Source organism: Nothobranchius furzeri, chromosome 16 (genome assembly GCF_043380555.1).
Source record: "Nothobranchius furzeri strain GRZ-AD chromosome 16, NfurGRZ-RIMD1, whole genome shotgun sequence".
Classification (NCBI taxonomy): Eukaryota; Metazoa; Chordata; class Actinopteri; order Cyprinodontiformes; family Nothobranchiidae; genus Nothobranchius; species Nothobranchius furzeri.
The window spans coordinates 62,368,231-62,382,336 of record NC_091756.1 but is presented as its reverse complement, the minus strand read 5'-3'; the positions used below and the strand labels follow the sequence as shown (position 1 = coordinate 62,382,336).

The 14,106-nt window shown below is 45.4% G+C and overlaps 1 protein-coding gene across 2 annotated transcripts in view; it reads left to right on the top strand.

Moving 5' to 3' along the window:
* herc2 (HECT and RLD domain containing E3 ubiquitin protein ligase 2) overlaps positions 1-14,106 on the top strand; it is a 60,193-nt gene that overhangs the window by 8,339 nt on the left and 37,748 nt on the right. For both annotated transcript variants that reach the window (XM_054734171.2, XM_054734170.2), the window contains exons 7-36: positions 3,412-3,553; positions 4,093-4,197; positions 4,283-4,454; positions 4,649-4,822; positions 5,082-5,270; positions 5,385-5,536; positions 6,405-6,562; positions 6,646-6,759; positions 7,089-7,340; positions 7,410-7,603; positions 7,684-7,884; positions 8,097-8,325; positions 8,446-8,570; positions 9,632-9,810; positions 9,895-10,079; positions 10,150-10,305; positions 10,396-10,581; positions 10,716-10,892; positions 10,969-11,072; positions 11,163-11,313; positions 11,406-11,620; positions 11,743-11,875; positions 12,014-12,141; positions 12,247-12,442; positions 12,529-12,662; positions 12,856-13,032; positions 13,116-13,252; positions 13,339-13,490; positions 13,581-13,772; positions 13,856-14,043. In XM_054734171.2, the coding sequence (XP_054590146.2) occupies positions 3,412-3,553; positions 4,093-4,197; positions 4,283-4,454; positions 4,649-4,822; positions 5,082-5,270; positions 5,385-5,536; positions 6,405-6,562; positions 6,646-6,759; positions 7,089-7,340; positions 7,410-7,603; positions 7,684-7,884; positions 8,097-8,325; positions 8,446-8,570; positions 9,632-9,810; positions 9,895-10,079; positions 10,150-10,305; positions 10,396-10,581; positions 10,716-10,892; positions 10,969-11,072; positions 11,163-11,313; positions 11,406-11,620; positions 11,743-11,875; positions 12,014-12,141; positions 12,247-12,442; positions 12,529-12,662; positions 12,856-13,032; positions 13,116-13,252; positions 13,339-13,490; positions 13,581-13,772; positions 13,856-14,043 (4,997 nt within the window). The remainder of the gene's footprint in view (positions 1-3,411; positions 3,554-4,092; positions 4,198-4,282; positions 4,455-4,648; positions 4,823-5,081; positions 5,271-5,384; positions 5,537-6,404; positions 6,563-6,645; positions 6,760-7,088; positions 7,341-7,409; positions 7,604-7,683; positions 7,885-8,096; positions 8,326-8,445; positions 8,571-9,631; positions 9,811-9,894; positions 10,080-10,149; positions 10,306-10,395; positions 10,582-10,715; positions 10,893-10,968; positions 11,073-11,162; positions 11,314-11,405; positions 11,621-11,742; positions 11,876-12,013; positions 12,142-12,246; positions 12,443-12,528; positions 12,663-12,855; positions 13,033-13,115; positions 13,253-13,338; positions 13,491-13,580; positions 13,773-13,855; positions 14,044-14,106) is intronic.

Sequence of the window (14,106 nt, the reverse complement as noted above, 5' to 3'; positions counted from 1 at the left end):
CCTTCGCTAGAATCTTCCCGCCTGAAGGTCTACGTAATAGTTTAAGGAATGTGATTTGTGTGTGTGCTTCAACGTTGTGTGTGTTTTTCAATAAATGCTGTTGGAGTGTGTGTTAAAACAAGCAACTAGAATATCTATAAACATCATATTAACCACTGAAATTGCAGCATTTATTTAATGGAAATTCTGCATCGTTTTAACCGTAACACTGCTGATGTAGTTTGTGATCTTGACATCTGTAGGTATATAATATAACCCATATTAATAGCTGTCCTCTTCTAAGTGTGTTATATAAGCTGTGTCCTAAGGCTCATGTGTCTCATACTCACAGCAGCAAACAGCGAAGTGTGTTTTCCATAAATAATCACAGGATGAATACACCTCACCCCACATTAGTTTCATAGAAAGCAGACTTTGGCAGTAGCCGCGGATCCTCCGTCCCGTCCTTCATTGTTGGCTTTGCAAGCGGAGATGCTGCTTTTGTTTCTCGTCCTGGGGGACTAGGTGGGAACAAAGTGCTGGCTCCTTCTTCCTTGTAACATGAGCAGGGTACAGATATACATGCTAACACACAGTTAGGCTTCTCATCCACAACTGTGAGAGCAACGGAAGTGCAGCAGCCTGTTGTACGTACCACTGGCTAAATAAACGTACATTATTCCAACTGCTGCCCTGCACAACCAGGGCCACTCATTAGGATACGATACTATTAGAAATGTTGTTGAAATAAAGGATGTCCATGCATCTTTTCAACACAACATTATTCGATAATGAAAATGTCCCTTCAGAACACCTATGAGTTAAGTCTGAATTAGTTTGAAATAAGATGGTACACTGCCAGTCCAACAAGAGGCCCTCATTTTCATTGGATCATCTTTAGCATTAATTCCTGTAAACATTTAAGTGGGATCGTTTCAAGCAGCTCCCGCAGTGTCACAGCGATAATTCCACCCAGTGTTGTTTATTCTTGGTCAAGCTCTTGCAGAGAGGATGGGAGGGACGCACCAATGCACAAAATCTTCTTTAGCACATTCTCAATTATGAGTTATGATCTGGGCCCTCATTTATCAACCGTACTCGCACACAAAGCTGTGCGTATTTCATGCATAGGAACAATTTTACATGATGTGTGGTGTTTACCATCTTTTGCTTGTGCTTAGAAATGTTCCTAAATACCAGAAAAGCTTTGACCATTCGCATAACTAGCATCTAGTGGTAGAACAGGGGAACTACAACTAAAGGTCTCAGTCATTCATGCGTGTTCCTCATCCAAAAATAATTTTTACCCAATAAGTAATTACAGTGGTGTGAAAAACTATCTGCCCTCTTCCTGATTTCTTATTCTTTTGCATGTTTGTCACACAAAATGTTTCTGATCATCAAACACATTTAACCGTTAGTCAAAGATAACACCAGTAAACACAACATGCACTTTTGAAATGATGGTTTTTATTATTTAGGGAGAGAACTAAATCCAAACCTACATTGCCCTGTGTGAAAAAGTAATTGTCCCCTGAACCTAATAACTGGCTGGGCCTCCCTTAGCAGCAATAACTGCAATCAAGCGTTTGCGATAACTTGCTACGAGTCTTTTACGGCGCTCTGGAGGAATGTTGGCCCACTCATCTTTGCAGAATTGTTGTAATTCAGCTTTATTTGAGGGTTTTCTAGCATGAACCGCCTTTTTAAGGTCATGCCATAGCATCTCAATAGGATTCAGGTCAGCACTTTGACTAGGCCACTCCAAAGCCTTCATTTTGTTGTTCTTCAGCCATTCAGAGGTGGATTTGCTGGTGTGTTTTGGGTCATTGTCCTGCTGCAGCACCCAAGATGGCTTCAGCTTTAGTTGATGAACAGATGGCCGGACGTTCTCCTTCAGGATGTTTTGGTAGACGGTAGAATTCATGGTTCCATTTATCACAGCAAGCCTTCCAGTTCCTGAAGCAGCAAAACAACCCCAGACCATCACACTACCACCACCATGTTTTACTGTTGGTATGATGTTCTTTGTCTGAAATGCTGCGTTACTTCTACGCCAGATGGAACGGGACATTTGCCTTCCAAACAGTTCAGCTTTTGTCTCATCAGTCCACGAGGTATTTTCCCACAAGTCTTGGCAATCATTGAGATGTTTCTTAGCATAACTGAGACGAGCCCTGGTGGTTTGCATCTTGGAAATCTGCCATGCAGGCCATTTTTCCCAGTCTCTTTCTGATGGTGGAGTTGTGAACTTTGACCTTAACTGAGGCAAGTGAGGCCTGCAGTTCTTTAGAAGTTGTCCTGGGGTCTTTTGTGACCTCTTAGATGAGTCGTCTCTGCGTAAAGGTAAAGAATCAAGTAGTTTACCTTTCTTGATTTATTCTCAGCTTTAACAAAAATAATAGCTTGTTGAGGCCAGACTACGCTCCTCCGCAGTGGTCATAGCGGCTGCCGTGGTCTCCCCTAGGCAGTTCCACCGGCGACAAATGCTGCACACAACACATCCTCAGATTGCAGCAGTCAGAGCCAGGTGATAAATTAGATTCATCATTAGATAAATGTGGGCCCTGGACTCTGGCATCCAATCCATGTGTGAAAACAATAAATCATGCTTCCTGAACCGCTCTTTCTCAATTAGCGCTTTCACATCTGGGCCAGCACGGATCGGACTGGGTAGCTTTTAAAGTGTTCATATCTAGGTAGCCTTGTGTTTGTCCGCGCTCAACCAGTCGGTTTTTCGGCCCACGTACCAAGGAGGTCTGCTTCGGGCTGAACGAGTCCAACATACCCACTACCAACTGTGGGCTATCTCAGCCTACTGTCGGAGGGAGCCTCCGATTGGCTGACGGAATCAAGCAGCAGGAGCTTTCCTCATGCCTAATTATCATTCTGGATACTGAGAAGTCAACGTCGCCTTTGACTGAAGCTGCGTGCACGCACACACACACACACACACACACGCACACACACACACACACACACACAGACCACTTCCGTGCTTTGAGCTGCACGGCCTTTCGTTTAAGGGAGACACCACGGACTTTCCCACGCGTCTTTTGCCACTTCCATATTCTCAGAGATTTCCTCTTTCCATAGAAGTGTGTGTGAACAAACCTACTGGTGCGGGACCCGGATCAACACCACCCAGTCCAGTTCGTGCTGGCCCAGATGTGAAAGCGCTTGAACCTAATGATTTGTGGCACTGTCCTCTTGGAACATACTTATCTGCTTTGTTAAATCTGTGTTGAGGTAGTTAGTAAATATGTAAACAGCTGCATTAATGACGATGTGTTGCACAGACATGGCCGTGACGGGGTACGCTGAATGCTGTAATGACTATGACATAAATGCACGGTTCATGTTTGAATAATATCTCTATCGTGTAATCAGCGATTCTAGAGTAAAAAACCTCATGTTTGCTCTTTGGTGCAGGAGATGACGCAGATCTTTGCAGTGAACTTCTGCAGGAATCTCTGGATGCTCTGAGGGCTTTACCTGAGGCTACACTGTTTGATGAGGGAACCGTGTCATCCGTGTGGCTGGAAGTTGTGGAAAGGGCAACAAAGTTCCTAAGGTTTGTTTGTTTTATTTACCAAGTAATTCTGTGTACTTATTCTATGCCAGGCAACAATAATTAGCTTAAATATAAACATACCAAATACTCTCTAGTTAATGGAACCTTCAGAGAGGAATCACTGGGTGTGTGTGCTCACTTTCTAAGTCGATCTTATTCAAGATGGCTGCTTCAGCTAATCAACCTTAGCAAACATGAGCATGACTGCAATCGATTATCAGCTAAAATATGATTTGATGGTTGCAGATTGATTTTAGCGGCATTCTAAATACTAACAGAATGCATGAGGTTTTGCAATATTATGGAAGTGATGTCAAATTTTTTGAGATTTGACCAAAAAGGTGATAAATGAATTATTTCTAAACCAAATCGATCATACTTCAAACGGTAGCGGGCGATATGATTTCTTTCAAGGCTTTCTGGGACTTTAATCTTTTCATTAGTTTTGGATAGCTGATCATTACGTTTCTGTTTCATGACTTTAGTTCAGACAGTTCATACATGTTGATAAAGTCATGGTTTGTTTCCTTTGGGACCAGTGATGTACATGGAAATAGCAGCACCAAAGGCAACATTCCTCTTCAGGACCAGCACTTAGCCCTGGCCATCCTGCTGGAGTTGGCTGTGCAGAGGGGCACTCTCAGGTAAGGCCATACTTTTTATTCTCCCTCATTTGCATATGCCCATTCTCTTTTTGATTTAGATAAACCACTTCATTTCCTCTTACAGCCAGCTGTTATCAGCTGTTCTGCTACTTTTGCGCCTGTGGGATAACGGTGCCAGAGAGATGGACAACGAGCGATCCACCCAGGGGACCAGTGCTCCTCTTCTGCCCCTCCTGCAGCGTTTTCACAACATTCACAGCAGCAAGGAGGAGGCGGTGTCTGAAGAGGATGTTGAGGTAACCAAAACTATTTCCCCAAACCGGTTTTTATTAGAATTCAACATCAACAAAACAGATTCAGAATTCAAAATACAACATTTAAATGTAAATAAGAGAATGACTAGCGTAAGTGAAGGTCTGCTCTTTCGCCAGCTGTTTGTTTTCATCTGGTTGTGATTTAAAGATCCAGGGTCACACTCTGTGCTCTACAGATTCCTACAGCACCTCTCAGCCCAAACGAGAGCTTCCTGCGCTACCTGACGTTGCCTCAGGATAATGACCTGGCCATTGACCTACAACAAACAGCTGTAGTGATCATGGCTCACCTGGACCGCTTGGCTTCTCCTTACAGCCCCCCCCACTGCAACTCCCCCTCCTCACACAAGGTGATGGCTCCTCTTATTAGCCAGCAGTGCTGAAAACATGAATATGAAGCAACATTTGGTTAAATAAATGACTTTGCTTGTATATGTGTCTGGTATGGGTTTGAAAAAATCTTGTATCTTATGAAACAAGTTGAACTGGGATACTTGAAACCAGATTTAAACTGTTACCATGACCCCCAGCAGTGTTCATGCTCCTGATGTAGAGGTGCCAGACAGAACGGTAATAAAAGTCCGTACTTTGTTTGTTCTTCTGTTCCAGGGGACCTTACAGGAAGTGATGGCCTGGGGTCTCATAGGTTGGAAACTGTATGCCAACGTTAACGGACCCATCCAGTGTAAAGCCCTGTCGAGCCTGGGGGTCGCACAAATTGTCTGTTCGGAAAAAGGTTTTCTGATCCTGTCCAACAGCGGTGCTGTTTACACTCAGAACTACAAGAGCACGACGCTGGTCAGTTCTGCTGCACGGGTCGTTTTTCTGTTCACTGATAGATGTCCTCCTGAGGACCGAGCTGTGACGTTAGTGTCAACGGCACGTAGACTTACTGAACGTTGTCACTGACAGGCTCCTATGCTGATCCACTGTCTGAGCTCCAGAAAGGTTGTGAGGATCGCCGCTCACCCTGATGGGCAACACTACTTGGCCCTGTCGTCAAACGGGGAGGTGTTCTCATGGGGCTGCGGTGATGGTGGCCGGCTCGGACATGGAGACACCACGTAAGCAAGATAAACTTCTGTTTGATGGTTGTTTACCTTTAAACCTCAACATTAATATATTGTCAATGGATATTAAATTCTGCAGTCAAATGAAGTTTATTAACGTTGGAAGCACGGACTGTTTTGAGTAGAACAAAAAAAGATGTCTGTCTGTCTTATGGGCTCGAGACACGGGAGGCGACATCGCCTCTCCTCCATTCATTTTCAATGAGACATGCGTGACAAAGCGATAATCGCGGGTCTCCCTCCTACCAAGCGAAACGCGAAAAACGTGCGTGTGAAATTTTGCGCTCGTGCACGTGTCGTGCACAGGTGACCCAGCGACGCGATCCCAGAAAGTTAAAATATTTTCAACTTTTCATCGCTGTCGCTCGGACGAGGACCAATCAACGGAGGTTTCATTCACTGACCAATGAGCGGACAGGATGCTCCGTACACCTCCGAGCAAACATGGAGGAGAAGTTGATTATTATTATGTTTTACAGTAAAATCAGAAGTAAGATTTCACATAACTCTAGCAGCACCTTGTGAAACATCATATCTACCGCTTTATTAACTCTGAACCACTAAAATAACCTTAACTTAAATGAACTCTGAATTGGAATGTTTATTATGTGAAGTGCCTGGAGACGACTCTTGTCGTGATTTGGCGCTTTATAAATAAACTTGAATATTGAATTGAATTAACTCCCTCCAACCTGACACAGCCAAACAAAACAACGGAAGTTTCGATTTCGCCATGGAACAGAACGCGTCGACGGCTTTGCCGCTGGCCGCTGCCGCGGATCACCTCCCGTGTGTCGAGCCCATAAGTCATTTTCGTTTTTGGTCGTTTGTGTGTTTTAATTCAATGTCTGTGTAATTTCAGTTACCTAGAAGAACCGACAATGATTGGATCCTTCAGTGGGAAACAGAATGGAAAGCATGTGGTGCACATAGCTTGTGGGAGCACATACAGCGCTGTGGTCACAGCTGATGGCGAGCTGTACACATGGGGCAGAGGGAACTACGGTCGACTGGGTCATGGTGACGTCTACATATGTTCCCTAAATAACACACATTTTAAATATTTGTGTAATCAAAAATGAGCATTATTTTTGTTTCTCTAGGCTCTAGTGAGGACCAGACCACACCCATGCTGGTGACGGCTCTGAAAGGACATAAGGTGGTGGATGTTGCCTGTGGAAGTGGAGATGCCCAAACGCTTGCTGTGACTGAAAATGGTTGGAATAAAAATTATTTAATTTTGGGTTAACTTTGATTGAGAATGATCAGCCAATCAGGTTTTATTTATATAGCGCTTTCCACCGCCCTCAGAGGGCGCCCGAGGGGCTGGACAAGAAAAGTAACAAAGATAAAAGCAGCAAGTCATAAAAACATTAAAAACAAAATAAGAAGATAGACATTTGTGAGAACAATAAAATGCCAACGAGATAAAATTTAATTAAAAGAAAATTGAAATTAATTAGCTAAAAGAAAGCTAAGAACAAAAAATTAAAACCAGAAACATCAATAATCCTGACTGAACACCTTTGTTGCTTTGTTTCCACAGGCCAGGTTTGGTCCTGGGGGGATGGAGATTATGGCAAACTGGGCCGAGGAGGCAGCGATGGATGCAAGACACCCAAGCTGGTGGAGAAGTTGCAGGACCTGGATATAGTGAAGGTCTGCTGTGGCAGTCAGTTTTCAGTAGCCCTCACTAAAGATGGCCAAGTGTACACTTGGGGTAAAGGAGACAATCAGCGTCTTGGTCACGGCTCAGACGAACATGTCCGCTATCCAAAGTTGCTAGACAGTCTGCAAGGTGGGTGGACTAGGAAAACGGGGTTTCAGGAGGTGGGGGCTGAAAATGATTATTTATGATTCTGAACAGGAAAGAAAGTGGTGGATGTTGCTGTTGGTTCCACGCATTGCCTAGCCCTCACAGACGATGGAGAAGTTCACAGCTGGGGCAGCAACGATAAACTACAACACTTCGATACGCTTTTTTCCAACAAGAAACAACCCAAGGCACTCCCAGGGCTCAACTCCAAGCACATAGTGGGGATCTCCTGTGGTCCAGGACAAGTAAGACAACCAGCTCACTTTGCTTTAGTGTCCCCATAATGATGGAAACCAGGTCCGACCCTTTCTGAATGTATTTCCAGAGCTTTGCTTGGTCCTCATGCTCAGAGTGGTCTGTTGGACAGCGCGTGCCCTTTGTGGTGGATGTTTGCTCCATGACCTTTGAGCAGCTGGACCTGCTCCTACGGCAGGTTAGCGAGGGCATGGATGGCAGCTCTGATTGGCCTCCCCCTCAGGAGAAGGAGTGTATGGTAGTCGCCACACTGAACCTGCTCAGGCTCCAGGTGGGAAGCATTGTTAACAGACATGATTAAGTTTATTTAGCTGGGATGTTCTACATCAGAAAAGCAGATCAGAGGTAGTCGTTTAAATGTCTGATCAGCTGATCTCTTAATTTTATCTAGATAATTTGAGCTCCAGTTGTAAATAGTGTTTGATATTTAACTTTAGCGCAAATCACTGTTAGCATTAGCATCGAGTCCTCCTGTCTCCACAGCTCCATGCAGCCATCAGTAACCAGGTTGATCCAGAGGAGCTGGGTCTGGGACTTGGCAGTGTGCTGCTAAACAACCTCAAGCAGACAGTGGTAGTGCTGGCTAGCAATGCTGGTGTGCTCAACACCGTGCAAGCTGCTGCTCAAGCTGTTCTGCAGAGTGGCTGGTCAGTGCTGCTGCCCACCGCCGAGGAAAGAGCCAGGGCGCTGTCCTCACTGCTGCCTAATGCTGGTGAGTGCAAACCACAGCGTCAGCAAGCACATAGAATGCACAGGCACCAACTATCGCTGACCGAATACCATTTTAGTAGAATCAAGACCAAGTTAGAAATTTTACAAATATTTTTTTCAGCTACAGGAAATGAGATGAGCGTGAGCCCGGGACGCCGCTTCATGATCGACCTGCTGGTGAGCAGCTTAATGGCTGATGGAGGGTTAGAGTCTGCCCTCAATGCAGCCATCACTGCTGAGATTCAGGTCGGTGAGACATCATGCTCTCCTCCTTCACACAACGTGATTCACCTTTGCTTCTGTTGTTGTGTTGAAACAACACGGCGCTGATGGCACGTACCTCAAACCAAGTTCAACGTCAGATTCAAATTTCAGGATTCAACAGTTTTTATAAAACCTATAAAACCTAGTTCCTTTTACTTTCTTGGCTTAAAGACTCGGAGGGGAAGACTGGTTTGATGTTGCAGCCTGTTGTTGTGGATGCATCCTTGGAGGTGAAAGGTTTCTGTTATCGCCCACCGCCGCAGCGAGGCCGCTGGTCGTCTGTGTGTTATGCAGACCGTACGTCTCGATGGGTATTCATTAAATTCCAATAATGCTCCATTTTCTGAGTGACTTTAGAAAGGGAGTGGGTGTTATTGGGAACCTAAAGTAACGAAGTTTAGAGCAACAACAAACTGGCTGAACATCACATCAACTGAGCAACAAATGCAAAAGAAATGCTACGTTATTGGTTAGCACGTATAATGTACAGAATGTTCTCTTTCTCTGTGTTCGAGACATGTTTAGGTGTTTTACAGTGCTGAATGTTTCTGAAATACTCTAACAAAACCTATGTTCTGTTGACTTGTGGAGTCGTCCATCAGTTAGTTGTCATGACAACAGAGGCTTGTTGGGGTATGTAGCTGTGAACCCAAAGTGAAAGCGAGAACAAGAACATTTATTTTTTCTTGTGGTAATTCGACTCCAGCCACGGGAACCTGATCCTTTCATTAAGGAACAAGAACTGGAGCAGCTGAGTCGTTCGTTCATTGTTCGAACGTAGAAGGTTGTTTATGCTTTGATCTGCCAGCACCACCGGTTGAGCTTGATCAACATATTGTGCCTTTGATGTAAGGGACAGGCCTAACGGTGAAATTCTTAATCTGATTTGATTTAGTCTAGAGTAGAGGTTAGTTCTGATGGTTTTTGGTCTTCGCCATTGAACGGATTGTTTTAATGCACAAACACCCCAAAAATGGAAAGTTACAGGAATTTAGTTCAGTCTCCTACCTTTTTATTTCTGATTTCTGATCATTTAATGACAGGATATTGAAGCCAAGGAAGCAGCACAGAAAGAGAAGGAGATTGATGAGCAGGAAGCTAATGCATCCACCCTGCACCGCTGTCGCACCATGCTGGACAAAGATCTCATCAACACAGGCATTTACGAGTCCACAGGGAAGCAAAGCCTGCCCTTAGTGCAGCTTGTGCAACAGCTTTTAAGGTGCCTGCTTATTGCATAAACCAAAACACCCAAAACATCACAGCTCGTCAGGATTTACTCAGCAATCTGTGTTAAATTCCACAGAAACATCGCGTCTCAGACCATCGCTAGGCTGAAGGATGTTGCTCACCGCATCTCAAACTATTTAGAGCCGGAGCACGTCAGCAAGGAGCGTTCTGCTTCTCTGGATCTGCTCTTGCGCTTCCAAAGGCTGCTGGTCAGCAAGTTGTACCTGGGTGTCAACAGCACAGAGGACGTCAGCGGGTATGGTACGTCACTCGGTTTGGTTCGGACCTGTTCTCAGTCAGATTTGTTTCTCAGTCTTTGTTTTCTCCGCAGATCCTGAGCTTCTGGGTGTTGGCTCCTTGTTAAAAAAGTACATAGCCCTGCTGTGTACTCACATTGGAGATATTCTCCCCGTGGCAACAAGCATCGCCTCCACTGGACGCAGACATTTTGCTGAAGTTTCTCGCGTTATTGAAGGATTTCTCACTGGTAGATTTTCTCTCTGCCTGTATTGTTATTGCAGCAGAATGTTTAACGATCGTGTGAGGCAGCCATCGGTCTCGTTATCTTGTTTATTAGGAGTACTTCTGCCTGAACTGGTGGTGTCCATCGTTCTCCTTCTCACCATCGATGCTGATCTGATGCAAGAGACCGGCTCCATCCCTCTGCTGGCCGGACTCCTGGAGCACTTGGATCGTTTCAACCATTTGGCCCCGGGACATGAGCGGGATGATCATGAAGATTTGGCCTGGCCAGGCATTATGGGTAATACGCCATCTGCAACTCTTATTGGCAGACTGATTAGATTTAAGATTATAAATAAATGATGAAAACTAGATTATCTTTTTTAAACAGGGTTGTAGTTATGAAAGTGAAGAGCTTTCCTTCTGCGTTGGCAGGGTCTTTCTTCACAGGGCAAAGCTCCAAAAACAACGAAGAAGTTTCACTCATCCGAAAAGCTGACCTGGAGAATCATAACAAAGATGGCGGCTTTTGGACCATCATCGATGGGAAGGTGTATGACATCAAAGACTTCCAGGCTCAGTCCCAGTCTCTGTCGGGGAATACCATCTTGGGTACGGTTAAACGTGAATGAAATAGCAAAGTGTTGTTACAGAACAATATTTATTTAGATCTAATGCTGTTTTACAGCTCAGTTTGCAGGAGAGGACCCTGTGGTTGCTTTAGAAGCCGCTCTGCAGTTTGAAGACACGAGGGAATCTATGCAGGCTTTCTGTGTTGGCCAGTACATGGAGGTAGCAAACATCTCATCACACGTTCATCTGTTCAGACCCTTCCTTTTCAGTTGGGTTCCATTTTGATGTTTTGATGTTTTCTACCTGCAGCCTAACCAGGAGACGGTCACCACTCCAGATCTCAGCAGTCTGTCCTCTCCACTTATCGACACCGAGAGGAACTTGGGGCTGCTTCTGGGCCTTCATGCCTCCTACCTTGCCAAGAGCACTCCACTCTCCCCCATGGAGACTGAATGTGCCAGTGGGTTGAAAGTTTTAAAAACAACAACAATGCATAGCGAAGCATGAATGTCACGTTCCAAATCTGTTGATTTTTATCTTGTTTCTGCACAGAATGGCTCCAGTCCTCCATATTCTCTGGTGGCCTTCAGACCAGTCAGATCCACTACAACTATAATGAAGAGAAAGATGAAGACCATTGCAGCTCCCTGGGCACATCTGCTCCTGATAAGGCCAAACTTTACTCTCGCAGGATCACCCTCAGTGACCATGCACAGCCTTTCCTGCAGGCTATTGCTGACAACAACACTCAGGACCACACTGTGAAGGTGCATTCAACACAGTCTAGTTAACACACACACACACGCACGCACGCACACACACATACACACACACACGCACAAATATGTCCAGTAAATCTTTATCTGCGTTGCTTTTTGTGATATTCTAGGACTTCCTGTGCCAAATAGAGCGTTGCTGTAAGCAGTACCACCTCATTACACCCATCACCTTTCCACCAGAACACCCGGTGGAGGAAGTCGGTCGCCTGCTGCTGTGCTGTCTCCTGAAACATCAAGATCTCGGTAACCTAGCAGCTAAACTCAGACTGGTCATTTAAAAAGGAATTCGTGTAGTTTATTCTAACCATACTATGAAGATGGAGTGTTTGGCTAAAATATTAACTTGAGCTGAACTTGAATGTCAACTCTCTGCTGCTACAGGTCACATAGCACTTTCACTTGCCAGTCAGTGTGCCTTGGGTGTGGACCAAGGGAAGCAGAGGTCCCTCCCTAAATCTGTGATAGACGTTTGTCGCATGGTCTACCAGGCTAAATGTTCCTTAATCAAGGTGATTAACCCCCCCCACTTGACCTCGGTGGGAAATAAAAAGTTGATTTCAGACCTAAACTGAAGAAGCGAGTTGTTAAGCTGCTTCCGCTGTGTTGCCCTTTAGACCCATCAGGAGCAGGGCCGCTCCTATAAAGAAGTGTGTGCCCCTGTTGTCGAGCGCCTGCGCTTTCTGTTTAATGAGCTGCGTCCAGCAGTGAGCAACGACCTCTCAATCGTGTCCAAACTCAAACTTCTGAGTTCTCAGCCGCGCTGGAGGAGGATCACTCAGAAACTCATCCGGGACCGAAGGAAAAAACGAGGTGGGATACTTATAGAACAGCAGCCATTTGGCACGTTATTTTTATGTATATGTATACCATTACATTTCATTTTTCCTCTCTCGCAGCGCCCAAGAAGTCCGAGTCTGCTGAGATTGAAGAGCCAAAGCTGGAGAATGAGGGGACCAATGAAGAAGAGCATAATGTTCACATCAGCCCTGCTCCTTCTGATAGGAAATCACCCACTGCCAAGACGTCTAAGGTGCATTAGCTAGGTTACATTATGATGGGATGTTTGAGAGAAAATCCATAAAACATGTAGCTGTGGATCACCTTCCAACAATGTTGCATAAACATCCAGGTTTAGTTGACTGAATTCATTAATAAATGTTGTCTTTATTGCGCCCATCATCAGTCCGTACATATCTAAGCATAGTCGTGTTACTTTTCTGCAGCAGGACAAGTGGCAGCCACTTTTAAACACCGTGGCAAAAGTCCAGAGGTACCGGTGGCGTAAACACAGCGTTCAAGGCGTCGTCTCCCAGTCCAGCCTCATGGGCACCATTGTGGAGTTCGCACTGAAAGAGGAACCACTTGATGTGGAAAAAATGAGGAAGTGTCTTCTGAAGCAGGTGAGAGTCGATGCTTGTTAAGCTGAGAGTGAATGTAGTTTTCATTCAGAAATCTGAACACAACCCACTGTGTGTAATATTAGCTTGAAAGAGCAGAAGTGAGGCTCGAGGGGATCAACACCATGCTAAAGCTGGCCTCCAAAAGCTTCCTGCTGCCATCTGTGCAGTATTCAATGCTCTGTGGCTGGCAAAGGGTCATACCTGAAGGGACCAACATTGGGTAAGGGTCTACGAGGATGGCTGTTTTAACTGCAGTTCATTTTAGAAGTAAAAAAACAAACTTAAATGTTTAACTTTGCGTTTCAGAGAGCCCTTGTCTGACTGCCTGAAAGATGTTGACCTGATCCCTCCCTTTAATCGAATGCTTCTGGAAGTGACATTTGGAAAGTTGTACTCTTGGGCCATCCAGAATGTTCGCAGCATCCTGCTCGAGGCCGGTGCTCGGTTTAAAGAGCTGGGTAAGTGGCTAGTTTAGGTTAAACTGGCTCAGGTGTGTAAACGGTTTGTTAAAAAATAGGAATGATCTCAAACTTTGTCCGTTAAACCAGGTGTTCAGCCCGTCCCCTTGCAGACAATCACCAATGAGAACCCAGCAGGACCAAGCCTCGGCACCATTCCACAGGCCCGCTTCCTTCTGTCCATGATACACATGCTGTCTCTGAAGCACGGGTCTAACAGCATCAGTCTTTTACTAAATTCTGGCCTGCTGGCCCTCACTCAGAGCATACTCAAGCTCATAGGTGAGTGCTGTCCTGTCACAGATGTGCCGGCTTCACAGAGCTGAAGTCGAAGGGCGTGGCTCCATGTTTCTGCTTGTTTCTAGGACCCAGCACAGACAGCAGTGAAGAAGACCTGAGTTCATGTACACACGGAGGCTCGGCCACAGTACTGGAAGAATCCAGGAAGGAGGCGGCGCCCACTCCCTTACCTGCCTCTGGCCCAGAACTGGCTGCCATGATGAAGATTGGCACCAGAGTCATGAGGGGAGTTGACTGGAAATGGGGAGATCAGGTACCTGATTGACTTTTCTCCAGGCGTTTTTGTCAGCCACCGTCTAAAGAGGACGGTTGGGCT